At 29.9% G+C, this 24,677-nt stretch overlaps 1 protein-coding gene across 1 annotated transcript in view; it reads right to left on the bottom strand.

Annotated features, from left to right (window-relative positions):
- The window catches only part of LOC107442948 (uncharacterized), a 39,201-nt gene extending 15,804 nt beyond the window's left edge, over nucleotides 1-23,397 (bottom strand). Inside the window, exons 1-3 of the mRNA XM_043046327.3 lie at nucleotides 23,121-23,397; nucleotides 3,059-3,165; nucleotides 1,490-1,563 (exon numbers count right to left, since the gene is read on the bottom strand). Of these exons, the coding sequence (XP_042902261.2) occupies nucleotides 1,490-1,563; nucleotides 3,059-3,071 (87 nt within the window). The 5' untranslated portion in view covers nucleotides 3,072-3,165; nucleotides 23,121-23,397. The remainder of the gene's footprint in view (nucleotides 1-1,489; nucleotides 1,564-3,058; nucleotides 3,166-23,120) is intronic.
- Between the last annotated feature and the right edge of the window lie 1,280 nt (nucleotides 23,398-24,677).

The raw sequence follows: 24,677 nt of genomic DNA, 5'->3' as shown, positions 1-24,677 counted from the left end.
ATCCGTCACCCATGCTATTCAGTACACTGATGTTATTTCAAAATCAATTCAGACAGGTATATTTCTTAAGCTAAGAATCTTAAATCCAAAGTTTATAAAAGGAAATTTGAAAGGCAAGATTATCTTAAGTTAATCGAATCAAAAAATTTGGTATTTCTTTTTTATTAAAAAATTTGTATTTTATGAAATCGAAAAGTACACCAGATGTTTCGGTGAAATTGGACAGACAGATGATTTAACCTATGATTTAGATTAAATCCTAAAGTTTCGATTAAGGCTACCATTATTTTGATTAAAACTGTCCTTCAATTATTTTGATTAAAATTATCATCGCATTATTGAAATAAAATTTGTTATTTCATTGCTTAAACTAGCTCTTAACATATAAAATGGTTTAAATGTAAAAATATGAGTCTATTGATGAGATTTAAAGTACACAAACAATATAGTAATAAATATAAGTATACAAACTTTTATAATGAGTGTACTCAATATATAATAATAATAATTTTTTTCTCTAACTTGTAACTTATTCTGAAGAAAATTCTTACGCCCCACTAGAAGTCTTCACGGAGCTTATGATTTAGATTAAATCCTAAAGTTTTGATTAAGGCTACCATTGTTTTGATATAAACTATCCTTGAATTGCTTTGATTAAAATTATCATCGCATTATTGAGATAAAATTTGTTATTTCATTGTTTAAACTAGCTTTTAGCATTAAAAAATGAGTCTAGTGATGAATATCCAAACAAATACAGGTTGTTTTCTTACTTATACAATATGAAAAAAAGAGAAAATAACGGACGAAGGCTCCTTAATTATAATCTGTGCTAAAACTTAACAGACTTAGAAACGGAAAATAGTGTCATTGCATTGTTTGCATTAAAACTATCATTACACTCTTATAATCTATCATTATAAAATTAAAATGACTGTTTATTACTGCGAGCAATGGAATATATTAAGCTAGAGTTCAAAAAGCTAAGTCCTAGTGAGTAGAATGTCAATTCTTTAATTGACTATTTAAATTTCCGTGATTTACTTCTTTTCTCAAAAATAATTATTTTATATTTTAAAACTTGTATAAAAAGAGTTAAAGGTTTTTCTTTCTTTCACAAAATATTTTGGCTGCTAAAATTTCCGAATATCTACACGCAAGACATTCGTCAATCTATGTACAACTTTTCGAATTGATGGATGTTTAAGTAAATATTTAATTAGAAAAACTATACAAAATTGAGAAACAGACATCAAAATTGAAAACTGAAATATCTATATGTTAGATAATCGCCTGTCTATGAAATAAGTATAACTTTTCAAATTGATAGTTGTTTAAGTAAGTACTTAATTAAAAAAACTATATAATGTTTACAAAATTAAATTTACATTTAATAGTTTTTAGTTTAATACATGTATATTAAGTAACTAAATTTCAATGTGGAATTCAAAAACAAGGCAAATATTTAAATTCATTTTTGAAAATTTACCAAGGCATCAGGGCGGAAAGTCCTTCCACATATTCCGCATGGTCTCAACTCCGATGGGCTTTCATCAGAAGGCTCTGCGAACAAATTTATGAAATTAAAGAGGTTTCAAGTGATTCTGAAATATTTAAAAAGTACACTTGATAATAGAAAAACTTTATTAGCTTCAAATATTTAGGTGGGAATAGTCGTCATGTTTAAAACAAAGGCGTTTTACAAAGGCCCAAAGAAAAAATTACATCTGTTGTGCTTACATGGGCCCCTGATGGTAAAAGAACAAGAGGAAGACCCAGACTTACCAACCAGCGCATGTTTTGGGGCGAATTAAAAGAATGTAGAATATCTGGCTGGGAGGAAGCAAGATCTATTGCTAGAGACAGGAGGCGTTGGAGGGATATGCTAGAGGCCTTAAGTGCCCAAAGGCACGTAGAGGATAAGTTAGTAAGTAATGGTCGTCATGTTTAAAACAAAGGCGTTTAAAGCCCATTAGACTCGACAGATTAAGACCCAACAGAGTTTCACATCTTTTGGGTCCTGGGCAAAGTTGTGGAGTTGGAATCAGAAACTTTTTTGCCGGAGTCGGAAAATTTTGCTCTACTCTGATTGGTTAAATATTAGGTCCTAGTCGCTTAAAAGAAAAAATTTCAAAATCAAGTATATATATAACAAGAATATGAGCAAAAACATTACTAAAAAAGTATATTATGACAATCATTCAACTCATAACTTATCTTAAATTTAATTTATCGCGTTTGGATGTTTTTGAGCCTATGTTTGGTTTGAAAAAGCAAATATATTCTTTTCATGCTCCGAGAGCTCAAAACTAAGGCGCTTAAGATCCATTAGATGTGAATTTCACATCTGTTTCGTCCTGGACTTTTCTTATTAAAAAACTATTTTTTTCCAGTGAACTATTCGATAGTTAAGCTATTCTTAATTTTCTAGAATTTAAAGTACATGTAGTAAATAACGAAAAATAACATTTTTTATTATATTATAAGTTGTAAAATTCGCGAGTATTTTTCATATCTCCTCGAAATGTAGAATTGCGTCCTGAATTAATTATATATTAGACTGATTACAATTCATATTTTTCATGCCCATGACTGTTTTTTTCTTATTGCTATTTGCTTTTTAAAAATATTGAAAATTTCAATGATTGAAAGATTTAATATAAAAATAGGTATGTTTTCTATGTTTACCAACTTAAAATGCTTTACGTCAGAGGAGTAAATTTTGCATCATTCTAGATTCATTCTAAATAGCATATAATAATTTAAAATCGTCGAAATTTAGATTTTGCGCTTTTGAAATGGCTGAGTATAGCTTTACCTAATCGCACCTGGTTTTTGTGCTGTAGATTCAAGCCAGTTATTAACGCAATCAGCAAGCAGACAGTATTGTCGAATACAAACTACTCAGTTTAATATATAGAATGAATGTAATTGACTACTATGCATTGCAATAACTAATGCATTGCAATAAAAATTAAGAAAAATAAACAAGATAAATCAACAATGTTTTGTATTCAAAAGTGAATCAAGTGAAAAGCTATCAAAGAATAACATTTACCAGGATGTTCCATGCTTATTAGACTTCATTGGGATGCCTTTGAATTTCTTTCCAAACAATGAAATAAATTTTTTAGATGATCAGGGTTTGTTTATTATCAAGAGTATCTAAAACAGAATAAAGTTTGTTAAAGTAAAAGAAATGATCAGTTTGCAATTAATGATTTTAATTTATAATTATAATATGCAATCATTGATTTTAAAATTGAGACATTAACCCTTTATTGTGTATATTACTGTGTATGACATAAATTTTAGTTGAAGTTTCGAATTAATTATTAAATTTTTCTTTATTAAATATATTCCACAAGCTGTTGATATTTAAGAATTTTCAGTCTGTTAATTTTAATACTCTCACCGTCAAAGTAAGTTTTAAACAAAAATAGATTATTTTATTTTTATTTTAATTCGATAACGCTCATTAACTAAACTGGTTTAACAAGTCAAAGAGCTAATAAAATATATACTCTATTACCCTATACCATATTAAATAACTTTTTTTCAATCAAAAATGCATGTAAATAGTTTTCGTAAACATAGCATTAGAAAATATTACTACACCACAAACTATACAATGCTATACAGAAATGGAAGAAAAAATGTTCATTTAGTCCATAGATCATAAAGATCAAAATTGATGTTTGCGAAATGATTTATTAATATAATTTATCCTTTTTAAATGATAATTTACTAGAATTTGTCCTCTCATAAACATCACTTATAATTATGTTCCAAATTTTTTTATAATTATAATATGCTATTAATGATTTAAAGCTTCATTTTTCACAAATAACAAGTTAGTTTCTGCACATATATGTTCTCTTAAAAGAGTAACTAACTAAAACAAAATTTTTCTTATTAAAAATGTTTCAGGAATTAATATTCATTTAAACTAGTTTTTAATTTGTAACACGATTCATTGAATCAATTTAAATCTAAAAGAATCTAAATATTTTAAAATATACAAAGGAATAAAATTTTTGATTCATGTAAATAATTTTATGAACAAAACTATTATTTTATTTTTCGTGTATTTCAAATTGAAATTTCATTAAATTAAAGTACGAATTTTCTATATCCAGATGCTTTTTCTTATAAATTTATTGCTTTATTATTCGCGTGAAACTTTGTTTGGCATTCTCAAGAGTTTCCATGACAACCACTTAATTTTTTCTTATATCTCTGAGAAAAACTTCTAGTTCTTCGTAATGTTTGCATCAGTTATTTATTGAATATCGACTACTTTGTTTTCAATATGATCAAGTTTTATATATATTATTATTAAATAAATTTTCGTACAACGGAACAACATGAAAGACGTAATTTAATATTTCTTTTTTGTTCGTTGATTTTTAGCAGTTTAAATATGAATTCACACATTGCAATAAACTTTAACGATAATCATATTATTAATGAGAATGATTTAAATAAAGTCGAAGAAGAACGTTATATCCAATATCATAGTTTTGATAAAATAAGAGTTATACTTTAGATAAAAATTGTTTATAAAGTGCTGTTTTCAAGCTATGTGGCAGCGCGATAAATGTACCTGACTTGGACAATGATCGTGGGTTCAAACCCACTCAGGACATTAAACGTCTTTCTCCCTCTCTACCCCTTTGTCCGCTGTTGTGTTTTTTCTACCTTTGTCCTCTGTTGTTCGAATGTGGATAGGTAACTGGGACAGTGGGGAGTGGGTAATATTGCTCGTAAAGGCTAAATGAGCAACACTTTTAGCATGTTTCGTGGCGAAGAACGTAAAAGACTGATGGAAACAGTTAAATGGAGGGATTTCCTTCTTAAACTTTTTTTTTTAAAGAAAATCAGTAACGCTTATACGCAAATAAGGTATCAGATGATAGCTAAGTGCTTCTCTGTTACGCAGTGGTTAGTGAAGAGGTAAGGCAATGGCTCTGTCATTTTGTGTAAAGCTATCTTGATCCAATTTTCTTATTTATAAAGAAAAGTTTAATTGAGATTTTCCTCATTTATTTATTTTGCTAGGTGACAGACCATACCGAAATGCTATTGATTATCTATCATATCAATTCAACTACTTTATTCAGCATAAAAAATGCACAGAAAACAATACCTAATTTGTCTAGATAGCAACATTTAACTTGTTCAAGTCTGGCGAAAGGAGAAAGAAATGCTTTCCCAGATCCATACGATCCGAGAGTATATGTACTCAGGAGAGAAAGTTGGTTTTCTCGTTAAGCCTAATTTAGTGAAAATTTATGTAAAATAATTACTACAATTTATTGCACTGAAATATAAATTTTATTATCATTGATACTACCTGAATACACTGTAATAAAATATTCACAATATTTAAAAAAATAATTGCAAAACTTACCCAAAATTTACAAAATACCATCTAGCAAACCACAAATTGCATAAAAACAAGTCTACATCCCTATAAATCAATAAGCATTCCAAACGCTTCTCACTCAGACAAAATGTAAACAAAAATCCAGTGTTTAGTAAATTCCGTTTTTAAGACTCTAAATAGAGCCAAACACGGTAGTTGTTAATATGTTCAAATTTCATAGATAAGAAAACAAACATGAAACCGAAAGCTCATATTGAAGGAAGGCCAACTCTCTGAGATTTTTTCCGAAGTTATAACGGACTTTCCCCACCGCTTGTTGTTTAAAAATTGAAATAAAACGTTCCAAATTGAAAACGCGTCCATGTGATCATGCACTGCTGGTGTCAAAAAGTTTCGTCTCAAATATGGAACCTTGGGCCATGAAAGGAGAACCGTATCATCACGTATGTATGATCACGGTCTTGAGGATTTGAAAACATTAGATACTTCAAAAAATTTAAATCAGATTTTTAACACAGACTTAGTGTGAAGCGTAGTTTTGGCACTTGCGTCAAAACTATTACGAACGTAATTAGTTTTGATCGTAATAGTTATCGTAACTATTACGAAAATCTTTTATATCAAAATTGAAAGTTTGAGATTATGTTATTGGACCTTGTAAACCATCAAAGAAACCATTAAAGATGAAACTCCCTAAGCACTCTAGTAAACTTTCTCCTTTATTTGTTACCTCTTTATTTTTCTTTTGTTTTAGGTAGAATATTGAGCATAGTTTAAAAGCGCAATGATTTATCGCAAGTTTTTTCCCCATATAATTTAATCTAGTTTCGCACATTTCATCCATATTCGGTCTTTAAACGCTATATTCAATGCTGAAAAAAATACATTGAACTCTAAATTCGATGCTATCGGTACTGTTATATTCGATATGAAATACAATATTCTAAGGGCTTAGAAATATGCAGTTCATAGATCCATAAAAAATAATATACTGGTTAAACGTAATTTCAGTCAGATTCTGCAACGGCTCAACAAACATTCGTGTTATCACGTGCTTGAGGTAAGCTACGACAGATAACATAACGAGGGTATCTTAAATACGAGATGTTTCGTTCGATTCACGAAAAGTAGAAAAAAAAGAAGAAATTTCATATAAGACATTCTAAAAAACCTCTTATGTGTGCCTATTTTACGTTTTTTATAAAAACTTTAAAACTGGTACAAACTGAAAAAACAAAATAATTTCAATAAACTGAATAAAACAATAGACTAAGGTTTTCACGTGAATGAAATGTTTCTTCGCAATTATCTCATAACTTCTGTATAAGGGTTGAGCGGGTTATGCGTCACCATTGTCACTATTGTACTCTATTTTCAGCAAACTATTATTATTTTTTTGTTTTGTGATATATTAATTTTTATAGTAGGTTTGAAACTAGCTCGTTCTACAAAAAAAAAAAAAAAAAAAAAAAAAAAGTGAACCTCTACATAACACATTCTAAGAATTCTGTTTTGTTGAGTTGTTTATGAAACACCACGATTGGACTTCATTTTATGAGAAAAATCTAACTTTTTATCTCTTTAAACTATCTTGCAAAAATCGGTACAATGCTGAATCATAATATCAGTACCATAACCCATGATACGGTTGAAATTTACAGCAATCTTAATAAGCCGCTAAAATGAACAATGTTTACTGCTAAGTTGAACCATAGTATAGAGTAGCCAAATTTAAGAAGTCCCATAATATGGTTCAGCACACTATAAAATTCCGAACAGTGCAGAATCACGATTAATACGTGCAACAGAAATAACCAAAAATGTAGGCCGTTAAAGTTAAGTATTAGATATGCTTGTATAAAGATACACGCTCTATAAAACTTGATCGCTGTGCGCTCTGAATGACCGAAAATGCCCCTCACATTTATTATTAAATAGCAGCAGCAGGGCCGAAGTTCGACGCACTGGTTATTATGGTCCACTTTCCACTCGTTGCATTTCCGTACCTTCCACTTTCTGTACTTCGATTTTTGTAATACTGTTCGATTCCTGAAGATACTTGTCTATGCATGTCTGTTCTTTAAAACGTGATCTATTAAGTTAATGGCGTGCTTCTCTTAATTTTTTTGGCAAAAGCAGTGACACATAAAGTAGCGAGTTTTTAAAATGTTCCCAAAAAGGGAAGAGCAAGACTTGCAAAATGAAGATTTAATTATTTAAAAAAGATTTTTAATTACTTTAAAAATTCATGATATCTTTATTTTTCATTAACGAAAAGAAATATTCAGGTTAATATAATTGAAAAACTTTCTTCATACTGATCCGTAACTTTAAGTTCTGCGATTGTATAAAAATGAAAAAAAAAAATTAATTTTAAGTGGTCTAAATCAAAAAATTTGTTTCAGATGATTTTGTGAACAAATAAACACAACTGATTAGTTAGTCTTTTGTGTTCATTACTTATTTTAGCATTGTCCAATAAAACTGTTTCTTCAATTAATTACAGTAATACTGTTATCTGAAATTTAATTTCTTGAAAGTTTAAATACCGAGGTCTACCTCTCGATGAGCTTGCTGAAAAGGTTTCTTGCAGCTGCGATCTTTGGGCGTTTTGGTCAAATGACCAACCAATTTAATGATGTATTTATACTTATGTATTTACTACAACAATGTTTTTTTTACATTTTATATATTTAATGTATTTAAAAGTACACCTTCCTCGTCGAAAAATATTTGCACGAACTTCAAGAAAAAAAGAGCTTCACAATATGTAACCATAATAGCTATATATACATTAATTTTCTTGGAAAAATATTACAGACGCGACAGGAAGCATGATAAAGATTAAAAGTGCATTCCGAATAAGGAAAATTACTGTAAACAGCATAGAAAGCAGTTGCCGATGAATCACCCAGTTATTGAAATTCAATAACTGGAATATTAAACTTTGCACGCGAAAATCGAATTCGGCGACTTTTTGTAGTCATTGACCTCAGTACTTAAAATGCCTTCTCAGAAAATAAAGTAAGACAGACATGTAAAATTTGAGGGTTACAATATAAGTTACTATTTGATAGTTTTCTTTTAAGCTAAATTCCTTTTTAAATAGATTGACTGTCAAAATCGTTTTTAGTCCAGGTTCATTCGGTTTTAATTCGAGAAAAAATATGAGTCATAGTGTTTTAATTCGTTGATTCAATTTTAAATAATCGCACATTATTTCATAATTTAGAGGTTGAGACTTCACACTAGCGTTACCAACGGAATGGTGGCACTAATGTAGTCAGCATTGTGCAAGGGCACATTTATTTTTTCCGACACAAGCTGTTATTTGTTGTTGTTGTCGGGTCTATGCATACAGTGCTAGTGCAGGAGATTAGAGTCCTCCAAAAGTCTTGATAACAAGATTTGCAAGTTCTGGAGCCCGATGGCCATGGAGAATTTTGATGGGGGAGCTCCAAGTTGAAAGATGGAGCCGGTAATGGCCTGGCAGTCAAAAACATGGTCTGGAGTTAGTTGCAAATGAGGACAGTACTTGCAGATGGGATAGGATTTTATACTGGTGCGTGAGGCCTTTGAAATGTCTAGTACGTAACCTAACTATTATAGAGGAGAGGTTTCTTGGATAGTTTAGATCGGGGATTGTTGCCTTGCTAAAAAGCTGGTTGTATATCCTTCGCCTGGCGACAGCATTCGCATCTGCACAGGTGGCAGCTCCAGAAGCAGTTATTTAAAATTAATTAATTAAAATATTAATATCAAGAGGTTTTGTAAACTAAGTCTGACGTGGGGGTGGGAAAGATAACCGTAGAAAGAGGTTGTCGGGATCAGTATTTATCTAAAAAAAAAAGCAAATGCTAAGAGCGGTCTTAATTTTTAAATTTTGAAAAAGTTCAAGGTTGACTGTTATCCAGTCTCCTGTTTATTCCGTGGAAAAAAAGTAGAATCAGGAAGCAAAACTATCTCATGTCTAACTTTTTTAAAATTTCTTTTCTAGCAAATTAAGTGCCGTTTCTCTCTCTGTGATTTGCATCCATCCAGCCAAAGAATTTATTTAATTGCAACTCTTAAACAATTCATCTAAAAGAGGAAAGAATCCTGTGGATCTTTTTTTTGGAATCTGCTTTCGTTAAAATTGATCCTGGAACTTTTTTTATAATTGAACCCTTTATTTTTTTTTAAAAAAAATGTGCTTGGTTTCGTAGTTTTGTTATTTGACCATCAACCAAGCTGATAATCGGATAAAAGTGATATGTGCATGCGTAATTTTTCTTTATCCCTAGATGGGACGTCGGTGTCCTTTTTATATATATTTCTATAATTACATGCTACAATTACAAACAAAAAAATATTTTAGTATTTTTTAATTACAAAAAATGGTTAAATAGTTACTAAAAAAATTGCTAGATAACCGGAATTATATTTGTACTAAAATATAATTCGAAAAAAAAGTAGTTTGAGTTTTTTTTTTCATTTATGTTCAAAACCTTATCAATAATTGCTTTTGTAAATTAAAAAATTTCAATGATGAATAACTGTTTCTCTTAAATCTGAATAACTGCAAATAAGAGAAAATTTGAAAAATTATTTTTTAGAAGTGAGCCATGTGTAGAGGAATTTACCCTTAACTCAAGTAAAGACACTAGTGTTTCATAATATATTTCCTAACCATAAATTATTAACCGGCTAATTATAATATTTTACCCTTATTTTTGATCTAAATTAATACAAAATAATGAAAAAGTATAAAAAATATGTTTAATAAAACCTCTGTGTCAATGAGTTTTTAAAAGAATTTATATACCTTTAAAGAAACCTAGTTTGGCTTGAAGTAAATAAGGGTACATGACCACAATTTAACTTCTCTTCACTCCTCTTTTAGTTTGTTTTATTTCTTGTTTTGCTTCAGCCTTTGTTTACTGCACCACACACCTTTAGATTTTGCTCCATTGAATAAGTGACAACATTTCTATTTTCCCTGTTTTGCTGCTGGCAGCTCTTGTGGTATTAAATTCTACTTTCAATTGTTTAATTGTTATAATCTTCTTAATTAGTTAGTTTTATGATGTTTATAAAGTTATAATGTAATACAATGTGACGTGTTTAAAGTTCATCTTCGGTTACTTGATATCTAAATTCTGTGTGAAAAATTTTGTTTAGTAAACAAATTGACAATAAATAATTGCTAAAAAGCGAGTATAAATGTTATAGTGAAAAAGATCATGATCCGACAGGTTTGAAATACGACAAAATTCAACATTTGATGAAATTGTGATTGTTATTTGACACAAAAAGTAAAATCTTGTGTAAATATACTGTTACAAATCTTATAGTTTCCCTTTTGATAGAAGTAGGCCTAACTTGTCTCAATAGTTTATACGTATGGCCCATCAGGGCTAAAGAGAATAGAAGGGCTAGTTCACTCCACTCTTAGAGCTGAAGCTACGATTTCCCTCCTCATGACGTCACTGTGTCCACAGATCTCGGAGATCGCAAGCAAATATATCATGATAAATTTGCATCTTTCTCTTTGTAAAAATAAGTTGGACTTTTTCTGGTTATTAGCTTTCAAACTTTGCGTAATAAACACTATATTTCCGTTCATAAACATAGTTCAAAAAAACTTTCTTGGCCATTATATTAAAAAAAATACCATTTTAAACTCATAAAAATGTTTTACTAGTTGGCGAAAATGACACTATAAATACTTTATTTTAAAAAGTTCAGTTTTAACTTTAACTATTAAGTTTAACTAAGTTTTAACTTTAACTATTAAGTTTAATTAAGTTTTAACTTTAACTTTTTTATCTACATATTCTTTTATAACAATAAGTTGAACTAAATTTAGAATCTCTGATTTTAAAATATGCCGTTAATAACAATTTGTTCATACTTAATCATTAGGAAACATCAACCTTAAACGCTAATTACTGAAACAAAATAATAATTTAGGTTCATAATGACATTAGAAATTTTACAATTGTTTATAGATGATTTACGATGATATAATTTATAGATATTTAAATTTAAGAGAATATAATTTTTAAAAGAAAATCATAAATATTTAGAATAACTACATTAAAAAATATGTTACGAAATTAGGAGAATTTCAACTATATACTATATATTTTATTTATACTTTTTATTTACATTTTAATTCTCTTTGACTTTATCCATTTTTTAATTTTTTTCACCTGCCATTCTTTTTGAAGTAAAAAGGCGGTTTCTATTTAACGAATTTTTATAAAAGTTCTTAACGACAGAATAAATGTATTGCTGTTTTATATTAACTGTGTCATTTCGGAATCCATTCTTTACATAGCTGTTCATTTACTTTAGGGAACGCGCGGAAAATTATATTTTTTCCTTTTGTTTTTCTATCAGAATTTATGCAAGTTGCAATCGTGCAAACTGGCATTTCGATAATAGTTTTAAATTCTTGTAAATTCACTGCAAAAACTGAAGAAAGTCATTATAGAAAATAACAAATGTCTTAGAATATCTCGCAAAAAGAAATGCTCCAATATTAGTTAGAGCTAGTAAGGCCGAATGCTCTGTTCTTGAAGTAAAAGTGCGAGCTTTGCGCCAAAGTGACGTCACTAGAAAAAATCGGAGGATTGGCGCGGCGAGAGTTTCTTCAAAGGAGTGAACCAGCCTTTCTATTATCTTTAGCCCTGATGGCCCATAGCCGAATTTTTTCCTACGTCTTCTGCCAATCGTTCTGATTATGTTTTCGCAAAACTGTTGCTGTTATTGCTAAATGTATTTTTTCAGTCGTGGTAGCTCGGGGGATAGAATTCTCTCCTCACCATGATGATAGACAGGTTCGAACCCCAGTGATGGCTGGTCGGATGGCCAATTTTGTGACTGACGGGCAGCCATATTACTTCAAAATGGATTATGAGCCACTAAGACACGATGAAAGAAAGGGCAACCCAATTGAGCACTTAGCTTTTAGTAAGGATAAACAAACCTTGCCCTTAAGCCAAGGCCAACGTTTTACTACCAATTCTGTGACTGATGGCCATATTTCATCAAAATGGATTTTCGAACCACTAAGACACGATAGGAGAAAGGGCAATCCGATTGAGCACTTAGCTTTCAGTAAGGATAAACAAACCTTGGCCTTACGCCAAGACAAACGTTTTACTACCAATTCTGTGACTGCCAGCCATATTACATCAAAATGGATTATGAATCACTAAGACATGATGGGAGAAAGGGCAATCCAATTGAACACTTAGCTTTTAGTAAGGATAAACAAACCTTGCCCTTAAGCCAAAGCAAACGTTTTACTACCAATTCTGTGACTGGCTGGCGACCATATTACATCAAAATGGATTATGAACCACTAAGACACGATGAGAGAAAGGGCAATCCGATTGAGTACGTAGCTTTTAGTAAGGATAAACAAACTTTGGTCTTACACCAAGACAAACGCTTTACTACCAATTCTGTGACTGGCTGGCGACAATATTACATCAAAATGGATTATGAACCACTAAGACACTATGAGAGAAAGGGCAATCCGATTGAGCACTTAGCGTTTAGTAAAAATAAACCTTGGCAGAAGCCGTGGTTGACAAAGACTAAACCTACCACTGTGCGAGCTCCTGTGTGAGATGTTTGATACGAGCTCCTCAAATTCAAAAAGCGTTACTTAAGTATTGTCATTGAAGGTATTGCTAAAATTGGTTAACATCTAAAAAACCAGTCCCAACATTCTTTACTATAACATCGTTGAAAAAATTCACATTTCACTTATTCATAACATATAGTTATAATATCTTACGGTTAATGAACTTCCAGAAATACCCGGAAAATATTTTCTTAAAATACTCACGTCTTTTCTTACCTTACATTATAATTCTAGTCAGCAATTAAATGCTGTGCTTCCTAGATACGGTAAAGCATTATAGCCAGTTCCATCAAGGAAAAAAAGGTCTATTTATTATCTTTTGTTGCAATAAATTTCTTCGATTTTCCCTAATGAAAAGAAAATCATTTAACTGAAGCCCGGTTTTTAAAAAAAGAAAAATAAGGCTTAAATATTAAATAAAAAGACTCCATTCCAAGTTCAAGTTCTTTTGTTGCTGGAAGGCTACTAACCATCCCCATTTCCCCCCTCTCTTTCCGTTACTCTAGACAACGGACTTGAATCACGCGATTTCGGACCAAGTCACGCAAACTTGATATCTTTTTGATAGTCTACTAAGACATTTGTTGAATTTGTCTAGTCAAATAGTTTTTAAAGCAATAATGTAAACAGTGCTGTAAATATAACGTCTCAGAACTAGTAATAGTATATTTTTTTTCAAAATGGAATAACTTCCATTAGTTTAAAAATGTGATATAATGTATTACTAAGAAATACAGTCGGTGTTCTTTTGCGCTGAGATCAGTTAAAAAAGCACTTTTCGGACACACTATACATAAACCAACATTATGCGCCGTTGTGCCCAAGGATAAATGGGTTTTTTTAGACTCACTCCAATGTGTACTTTTTTTTTTGGAAAGTTGACGCATATGAAAATTTTTTTCCTGAAACGTTTTTACTTTTTATTACCGCGTCGTTGAATAGCCGACAAAATTTTGAGTTTACGACTACCTATCTTAAACTCCGTAGCCGTAATTTTGAACAAAATCCAGAAGACAATGGAACTCCTGGGTTAAGCATTGGGAGAAATTTCACCTTCGTGGAGTTTTTGATGGAACTAACCCGCATTTGCGCTACATAGAGAGGAAAACCACGAAAACCTCCCACGGGTAGCCTGACGGCAGGCGGCCTCTAAGACATGATCGTCTACCGCTGAGGATATTTTACTTTAGCACTGTAGTTGGTGTGAGCCGGGAGAGTAATTCGTATCAGCCAGCCATCGCCGGGATTTGAACCCGGGGCACCTCATTGGGAGGCGAGAGCTCTATCCCCTGAGCAACCACGGTTCCCTGAAACTTTAAGACGAAATTCGCCAAGGTGTTTCACAACTAGTGGGACAAACTTGCAAGATTTGTAAAAAATGCAAGTACGCATCAGAATTAAACCGTCTTGCAAGGTGCAAAACACTTCACTTGCGGCAGGAGTCGGTGTTTCGGTTTATTGACGCTCTTGATCACCGGACCTACCTTTTCTGGATTTTTTCTGCTTAGCATCAACACAGAATTATCTGTATGAAACCGAACTGTTCCATTTACGAAAGAAAAAGAAAAACCCGCCGTATAAAAAAAAAAAAAGAAAGAAGGAAAAAAACAACCTTGTCTGTAACTAATTTTAAGCAGAATATAGACTAATTTTAAGAAAATGAAAATTTTAACTTATGAAGATTATCAGTTTTCAAACTTGACTTAATAGTTAGAGTAAAAAAAGAGAAATAATGAAGAAACTGGAATAGCCGGGGTAGGTAGTTTCGACAAGACTCCTAAAAATTTTATTTGAATCTGAATTTTAAGAACAAAACATTATTATTTGTCTTATATTTTTATTCCTAAAACAAAGTTCCACTTGACTCAGTTTAATATATTACAGGTTGGTTTACTTTGTATTGGTAAACACGGGCTCCACGACTCCAAGGCATCAAGTGATTCTTTAAGTCAGACTTAGTTTATGACACCAGGTTATGATTTTGTTGCATTTATTGCTCAGTGACGTTAAAGTTAGCCGTAGTATAGAGGATTATCTCTACATTAGGTTTGGAAGTACAGTTAAATGGGGCAAATTCCGAAATCATCTATGCTGCGCAAAATTTGAACAATGCAGTATTGCAAATAACGAAATTAAACGATGTTACGAATTAGTTAAACGTGAAAAAAAAAGAAAAAGGAAAAAAAAGAGATATTTTTGGCGTCGTAGAAATTACGTTTCTTAAAAGAGGCAAATTTCCTGAAGGGTTCATTTCGGCTGTTGCGTCATTGAACTCAACATTCGATTACTTTCCTCTGCTAGATACAGTTAGCACAGTGTTTGAAAGCTTTTTCGATTTTCTTTTAAAAAACAATATTTTATTTTTAAGATTTTTTTATGTTAGCCTGGTAGCAGAAGCCTTTCAGCATAGCAGCTTGCACTGCAGTTAATTATAACCTCTGCAAGTTATTTTTCATTTAAGTTTTCTCTTCATATTTAAAAAGCAAGCAGACAAATGTGAGAAAATTGGTGAGACTCCTTTCTAAAATACATCTATAAATTTGCTTCAAATAAAAATTAAAAAAGTTGAATGAAAAGAACATAGAGAACAAAAAGTAGTATTTTTTCCCCCTTCACTTAATTATAGACTTAACTGTAAAGAGATTTATTCCATTTTTTCCTGTATCACTGTATAAAATCGAATTTAAATTTAAATAATATGAGGTTTATATGTATAATTTGTAAGGACCTTATATTTGGAAATTTGGCAACATGTATATAAGTTTAAGTTGATTTTTTACTAAAATCTCCATCTGACTGCATTAAGGTAGCAGACAAATTTGGATTTATGAAGAGAGTGCTACAGATTCACTCCGCAAATTCTGCAATCCAGAACTTTTTAAAAACATTTAATCAAACAAAATGTATATTAGTTAAAGCTAAATTTTTACAATAATAATCTCTGACTGCAGTGAGATAGCAGACAAATTTGAATTTATTAATATACTGCTGCAAATTCCCTACGTAAATTCTGCTACAGGGATCATCCATACCATTTTAAAATAATTTAATCTTATAAAATATGTATTAGTTTAAAATATATATTAGTTTAAGCTGACTTTTTATCATGACAATCTTCAACTTCGTTGAGGTCGCATATAAATTTGGATTTATGCTGCAAATTTACTCCTTAAATTCTGCTACAGGGATCATCCGAAACATTTTAAAAACATTTAATCTTATAAAATGTATGTTAGCCTAAAACTTTTCACAATTATAATCTCTGACTGCATTGAGATCTCAGACAAATTTGGATTTATGAATAAGATTATTGTGTTAGGACAAATTTGGATTTATGAATAATATAGTGCTGCAGATTCACTTCGTAAATTCTGTTACAAGGTAACATTTAAAACACATTTAATCTTATAAATTGTTTGAATCTGATCGGAAATCTCTTCATGTGAGAATGACGAATTCCAACTTAAGGAAACTATTAGTTTATTTCTATTGCAAAGCATAAGATCAAATCATTTATAAGTCTAAACGTAAAAGATATTTTTTTTTTCAAAAGTTATATTATTTCTAAAGAAAAATATATTTGTTTACGACAATCAGCTACTGTTTACTAACTATGCTTTATAGCATTAAAAACATACAAAAAGAAAACAGCAAAATACTTCCGGATTTATCTAAAGCTTTTAAAAACACGTTATAATAAAAAAATATAAAATTTCCATATTCATGCTTTACTTTGGCTATCAATATATTCCAGGTAAATGCATCCAATCATAATTCTAGTAACAGACAAACGGTGTAGCGAGTCCGTTGCTAGGCAACTATGAGCAATAAACAAACGTCCTGATAGAGATGACGAAACCCTTAATAAATAACTGTCAATGCATCGAAAGGAAAAATTGATGAATTCTTGTAAAAACTCAATTTCTTTTTTTGTTTATTTTTATATATTAAATATTTTAAAAGAAACTCAGTTTTTTTTGGGGGGGGGATAAAAGTCACATTGAGAAAAATATTAATTTTAAATCGAAATCATTAATTAAAAATATTTTATTTCGAAACATGGTATTCTCCATTTTTTTAAAAAAAGACATGAGGTATTTATAATTTTAAATTTTTTTTCTTCGGTTTGAAAAAGTATACTTCAATTTTTTTCACATTTATTTCTTAATTTATTTTTATTTGTGGTAAAAATATTTACATTTTTCTTCGAACAGTTAGCTAAAGTTTTTTTAAAAGTATTAAAAGTATATTTTAGTGTAAGTATATTTTTGTGCATATTTGTATATTTTAGCAATTAAATTGATAAGTTAAAATTAGTTTACTTTCTAATTCCTCAATATAACTTTTAACTCGCAATATTAGAAATCTTTTAATGAACTTAATTTTTTTATTTAATTAATTCAATCTAAGTATTAAAAAAAAACAGATTTATGCAGTAAATTATTCATTTTAAGACATTGAATTGATTCAAATGCTAAATTGCGAATTATTTAAAATTTGAACCCTATTAAAGTATTTAATTAATTGCTTTAATAATTAGCATATTTAAATTCAAACTATTTTTGGAAAATTCAGCATTTACTCTGAAAAATGCATGAACAATTATTGTTCATATCAATTTTTAATATTTTTCTACTTGAATTATGTTTCGATGTTCAGATGAAAATAAATGATATACAATATTATATTAAAATAATTAGTTATGTAGATGAAGCAAGTGATTTATTGTATTCAGATGAAATAAATGATTTGTTATGTATATGTCACCGGCAAAGTATGAAATACGGCATTATATAGAATGCCTAGACATTGTATATAATGCCTAAAACTAGCCGGCAAAGTATGAAATGATTTATATTTCACTCATTGCCTAGGCATTCTATAGAATGCCAAATGATATTTAGGCAAAGTATGAAATAAACGTCCTGATGAGGTTATTATGTAAATGATGTGCATGTTACTGTGAATGACCGAAATCGGTGGTAGTTGACTTTCATCGGTGAATGTTGACAATCACATAGTCGCTTTGGTGAATGTTCGAAATATTTATTACATCCGATTTGATATTAATTTATTCGTGGATATAATTACATTTATTCAATAGTTTAATACTTACTGACGATAGATTAGAAGAAACACCAGTGTTTGGAGTATCGGGCAAATATAAACCGGGCAATGGCGCTTGACCTTAAAAAATATCAGTGTAGGGCAGTGTTTCCCAAACTTATGAATTTTGTGTACCCTTTCTAAATTTTTCGTAACGCTGTGTACCCCTAATAAAAAAAATGAATGTATTTTTTACTATAAAATATGCACAAAAGTTAAAAATCACAACTGGCTGTTGACACCACTAATTATTAATTGTTAACTCTGCAAAAAATAGCCAATAGAAAAATATGTAATCGTTAATTTTCATGGCTGGTTTTGTTTTGAAATAAAAATTTTCGAAATTTTCATATGTTGCAAGATATTTCGCATAAGAACACGTACCCTCGCTAAACTGTTTCCGTACCCCTGGGGGTACGCGTACCACACTTTGGGAAACACTGGTGTAGGGCATACCGGGCAAATGTATACCGGGCAGTGGCACTGAACCTTAAAAAAACATCAGTGTAGGATATACCGGGCAGTGGCACTTGACTTTAAAAAAAACCTCAGTGTAGGGTATACCGGGCAAATGTATACCGGGCAGTGGTACTGAACCTTAAAAAACATCAGTGTAGGATATACAGGGGATTAGAATGCCTAGGCATTTTATACAATGCCTAGGGAAAGTATGTAATACTTCTCATATTTCATACTTTGCCGAAAAACGCCCAGCATTATATAGAATGCCAAGGTATTCTATATAATGCCGGCGTTTCATACTTTATCGGTAACATATAGATTAAATAAATGACTTAGATCAGTTAAAATGAATTATTTTTTGTTTCATCTATTAAATTTTATTGAAATTGATGGCAAATCATTTTTAGCTTTAGCAATGGCAAAAAAAGGCCTTTTTCATAAAACTCTTTTTTTAAAAACTAAATACATATTCATAGCATATATTTAAATTCGATATTTTCATAGAACAAACCATTTCATATCTAAAGATGAAAAGGAATTTAACATTAAATTCTACAAAAACAATTGATTTAGAACTTCTTTCACAATTTTCGTTACAAAAATGTAAATTTGTAGTGAATCCTAAACATTAACTTTCCATAATGATCGTTTAGGAAAAATGAGGATGGTATTTCATGTATCACCATTTTAATAAGTATAATGCATTTTTGGAATTTATAGGCCATAAATGTCTCCACCCAATTCCTTTCTGAGTAAAATGAAGTAACTGTAACTAGTACATCGTAACCGCGAAAGTAGTTTAATAATGTGCAACCCTCAGAGCTTTTATAAGGTATTTTCAAAATTCGAGGTTGTAGTGATTAAAATGAAGTAGACTCTTTAATTCGAACTCAAAAGAGAAGGGGGAAAAGTTCAGATTAACAAAGATTTAAATATTTCTAAATTGAAAAATAAGCACTGGTTGAAAAAATAACAAAATTAAAATTGTTATGTAGATTTAAATTTAATATAACATTTATCAGAAACAAACTTCATTCAAAATTTCATTAAATTTTAATCCTTTGAAGCTGAGTCTTTAATAAAATATATTTTAAGTACTTTTTTCATTAAAATAAGCACTGGTTGAAAAAATAACGATTGAAATTATCAGGTAGATTTAAATTTAATATAACATTTATCAAAAACAAACCTAATTCAAAATTTCCTTAAATTTTAATCCTTTGACGCTGAATTTTTGTAAAATATATTTTAAGTACTTTTTTCATTATTTTGCATTAATTCAGATCAAAATAAAAGAAAAATATAATATTTAGCAGTTCAATAGTTTCTGGTTATGAAATAGGGCATGGAACACCGGTGTCTTTTTCTCCGTTAAAGGTAAAATCTTCCAAACACGACTGTCTTCCAAACAATAATTTTTTTCAAATTTGAACTTATTTGTAGTTGTTTAGATCTCAGAAAAAAAATCACCAATGAAACTTCTTTAATTTACAAAATCAGGTATTCATAAATTTTTGTATATAAATGAAAAAAAAAACTACTTTTTTTGGATTTTTATATTTTATTGTAAACTTAACTTCGATAATTTAACAGATTTTTTCAGCAACTATTCGACCAAAATATAATTTGACCTGCCATTGCAACTTTGATCCTCTGTGGAGGGGATAGCTCCCCTGTTTTTGTAGCCCTACGACTTGCGAGCGAATTCGAACACTTTACGGTAGAACAGTTTAGCAAAGAATCGATAAGCAACATGTTCGGTCCTACAGCAGGCTGATCAAAATGGTCACCCACCGGCTCACTGACCGCAGTCTTGACTTCACGATCAGTTCACCGTACTTTAATATATATATTGTTTTATTCGCTGTATCAGATAATTTCATATATCAGCAATATTAAAAGAAGTATAGTATTAATTCCCTTAGGAAAAACGGAAAAAATTTGCTAATGATAATTAATTTTGGTAATAATTACTAATTGAAATAAAAGAAATGGGCTGTGTACTAAATGTCAAAATTAAAGGAGTAGAGGTTCTTACTTGTTTAGAGAAACCGTTAAAAATCGTCATACTATTATTGACGACAATGATACTTAATTAATGTTGATAATACGTATTTATTTTATAACCGTCGTTGAACAGCCAACCCAATTTTTGGGTTCGCGACTATCAATGTTCAGCTCCGTAGCCTTGTAATTTTGAACATAATCCAGACGGCAAGGGAACTTCTAGAACAGGTATTGGGAGAAATTTCGTGGATGATTTTTTGATGAAACTAACCAGCATTAGCGTTACACGGAGAGGAAAACCACTTTTTTTTCGGAAATTAGTATGTGATTTAAATAGAGTTTTTTTTATATCGGTAGAACAGATATTTTCAAATATACTCCGATACGTAATATTTTCATCACAGTACCTTGATAAACAGCTTATTTTTGAGACTAAATATTAAATAACAGAAAGGAAAATTTGAAATTCCAGTATTTATTTATTCTTTTTAATTTGCTGATTTAATCAGTTTGAAGCTTTATAATTAATATCTTACAGACTTCACGTTAAGTTTTAATTCCATGAGCCGTTGAACTTTTCGTAATCTGGATAGACACGTGACGGATCCACATGATTTATTCTCTATAATTTTTAGAAGTAAAATAAAATAGTCAAAACACATATAAAATAAAAAAAAAAGTTTACGATAATTATTTCATAATTGATTATTTATCATAATTATTACAGCTGATAGTGCCTTTAGTCTTTACTTTCATCACCGATGTTTATGAATTAGTCTTTTTTTTTTTGTTTGCAATCTGAAATAGAAATAATACTCGCTCCATACTTCAGTTCTACCAAAAGTAAAAGAACAATCTCAAAAAACATTGATATATAATTTCTTAAACTATAAAAGGAAAACGATACAATTATTCTAACGTTTGGAAGGTTTTTATGATACCTTCTTATTTAGTGATGTTATTATAACAAAACAATAATTATTCGAGTTATCTAGTTACAAAAGTGAGCCTTATAGGATTTTTAGAAATAATTTTTTGATTAAAATATTTTTTTATAAAAATTCTTCACTTTCTCTTAGGAACTGCAGAACAAAACAAACATAAGTTATTGCCAGTTTTTACAGAGTATGTTATATAACATAAGTTATTTCCCCCTTAAGCATAAAAATTCAGATTGTCTAAATTGAAATTTTAAACAGGGAAACTTATATTAATAGTATTATATTAATAGTACTTATTATTATATATTAATGGTATAGTTTTATTTTACGATGCACATATTTTTATTTTAAAGAAGCTGCAATAGAGATACCTAATCCACCCATGTTGGACAAGGTCAAATTACACGAACAGATGAATAAGCCAATCATTTTGAGTGAAAATGTGATTTCAATAAGCACAAGATATATTTTATTTTATAAAGGTCACTGAACAGCAGACCCAAATTTTGGGTTTACGACACAACCAATGTTCAACTTCGTAGCCTTATAATTTTGAACCTAATACAGAAGACAAGGGAACCCCTGGATTAAGTATTTGGAGAAATTTGTCTCATGGAAGAATTATTGATGGAGCTAACCGCATTTGCGTTACACCCGCATTTGCGTTACATGCGTTACATACCGCGGAAACCTCCCACTGTTAGCCTCAAGACAAGGGGACTCTAAGCCATGATCGGTCTGCCAACAACAGCACTGTGATCAGTGCGAGCCGGATACTAAAAATACTACATGAAAATACTAAAAGTATTAAAATTTCAGCTCTATCTAATTTAAAAATCTTATATGTAATGAGCTACAGAAAAGTTTCATTGTTTTAACGAGAAAAAGATAATCATGCATTTATGACTATTTTACATTCTTATTTTATAAAGAAAATATATATGTATGAAATTTCTTCCCTGCTGAACATTGATCTCCAAACATTAAAGTGGAATTTTAAAAAATGAAATTTCAACTAGCATCAACGTTAACTTTCTACCTTTATCAAATTTTTCTAAGAACCATATATGCGAATTATATTACATAAGAATTTGTTTAATAACTTTGTGAACAAATTATATACATCTGTAATTGCAAAAACAATTCAAACAATTTCTTCTCAATTAAAAAAAAATGAATAATAATAATAATAATTTATTCATTTTAGTGAAATTCTTATTACTCCTGAATAATCCTTCATTTATCTCTTGTATTGTTAAAAATATCTAGATCATAAATATTTTAATGAATCAAAGAGTTAGTAAAAATAGAAAAAAAAGGTCTTAATTTTCATTGTGAAGTCTTATGCGAAAAAACAATAAAATGTTTTATTATTGTTATTTCAATTTAGTTTTTTCATCAAATAAAATTCAAATAAATAAAACTTATATACAGCTGTCGTATATATTTCAAATCGAGGAAATAATTTTCTGAACATGTAATATAATGTTAACACAAAATAAAAACAACGGATTTATAAAACTGTTTTTATACCTGAAAATTGGAGTTCATATTAAGGAACAAAAAAAGCACTTACCAATGAATATTATTCACACGGAACGATAAACTTTTCACATTGTAAAATATACTGCAAGTTTATCATTTTTTCACAACAAAAGTATTCGGTTTTAAAAGTCGATGTTCGAAAAGGTCACTCAATCCACGTGACAATCCAACTGACTATCTATCATAAGAATATAATGTAGGAAGTGTTCTCTAAAACAACTAAAAAACGAAGTTTTAGCGGAAACAGACCATCCACTTGTATCATCGACCGAAACACACAAGCGATTGAACAGTAGTACCTGGACAACGCTCAAACATAAAAATCCCTTTTCTCCCGATACATGTTTTCCCTGCTCGGCTTTTTTGAAAGGAAGAAAATCCCTAATGTTGGATTCTCCGTATCACCCGCAGACTATAATTATTAAAGACGAGAATCAAAGCTCAATAAGATATAGCAATGAAAAACAGGTAACAAATTTGATTTAAAGCAAAATTAATTTTAAAATAGGAAATATAATTTGACACTGAAGTAATTTTTGCGATGCTTTGCTCTTAATTTTCTTGTTAATGTACAGTATGCAATAAAAAAAAAGAAAAAAAGAAGAATGAAAGAAAAAAAGAGAGAAAAACGGACCACTCTGAATAACTTTTTATCTAATGAATGCATCTTCACGTTCTCGGAATCAATCCTAATGTTTCGATGGAGTAACTTCAATATGCTAATTAATTAGTTCTGACGATATTTTAACTTGCCAAATTAGACACAAAAACTCACTTTCTCTGGATAAACATGCTTATTTTTCACCTCATTTGGATTTCTGACCCTGAAAATATAGGGGTAGCAGCAATCTGGGAGAGATTGTCCAAATAGTTTAGTCAGAAGAGCGGTCCGAAGTTTGGACCCCTTAATGTTAATTTTATTTTTTGCGTATTTCGCATACTTCTAAAAGTTTTTAAGCGAAATGGAAAATGTTTATACACAATTATATTAATTGAATAAATGTTTACACACAATAATTTACTAATACCGAGATAATTCAACGAAAAAAAAAATACATTTTAGTAAATATTTATTGTTTTTAACTATTTTATTTACAAATTGTTTTCAAAATACAAATTTCGAATGAAATCAGTCAAACAGTTCCTGAGAAATCATACATTTAAAATTCAATTTCTCAGAAACTAATCGACCGATTTTGCTCTAATTTTGCACTTTGGAATCGTAAAATTACGTTCTTTTTAATGATGGGGAAAATTATATACCTTACAATTCAAAATTTGTTCAACTATTAATAAATAAAATTATTAAAAATAATAAATACTTACTAAAAGTTATTTTTAGCATGGAATTATCTTAGGATAAACAAATTTTAAAATTGTGCGTAAAAATTTCTAAATTCACTTGAAAAGTTCTCGAGATATGGAAAAATACGCAAAAAAGTAAAATTAACATTAAGGGGTTCAAACTTTGGACAGCTTTCCTGACTTTCTTTCCCAGATTGTGGTATATTTTGAGGATCAAAAATCCGAATCCATCGAAAAAAAGATATGTTATCCAGAGTATGTCCCACAGTATGGTCCAAAATGC

Source organism: Parasteatoda tepidariorum, chromosome 10 (assembly GCF_982258835.1).
Source record: "Parasteatoda tepidariorum strain Cologne lab strain chromosome 10, Ptep-v5.0, whole genome shotgun sequence".
Lineage (NCBI taxonomy): Eukaryota > Metazoa > Arthropoda > Arachnida > Araneae > Theridiidae > Parasteatoda > Parasteatoda tepidariorum.
The sequence above is the reverse complement of the archived record's forward strand: the minus strand, read 5'-3'. Positions and strand labels throughout refer to the sequence as shown.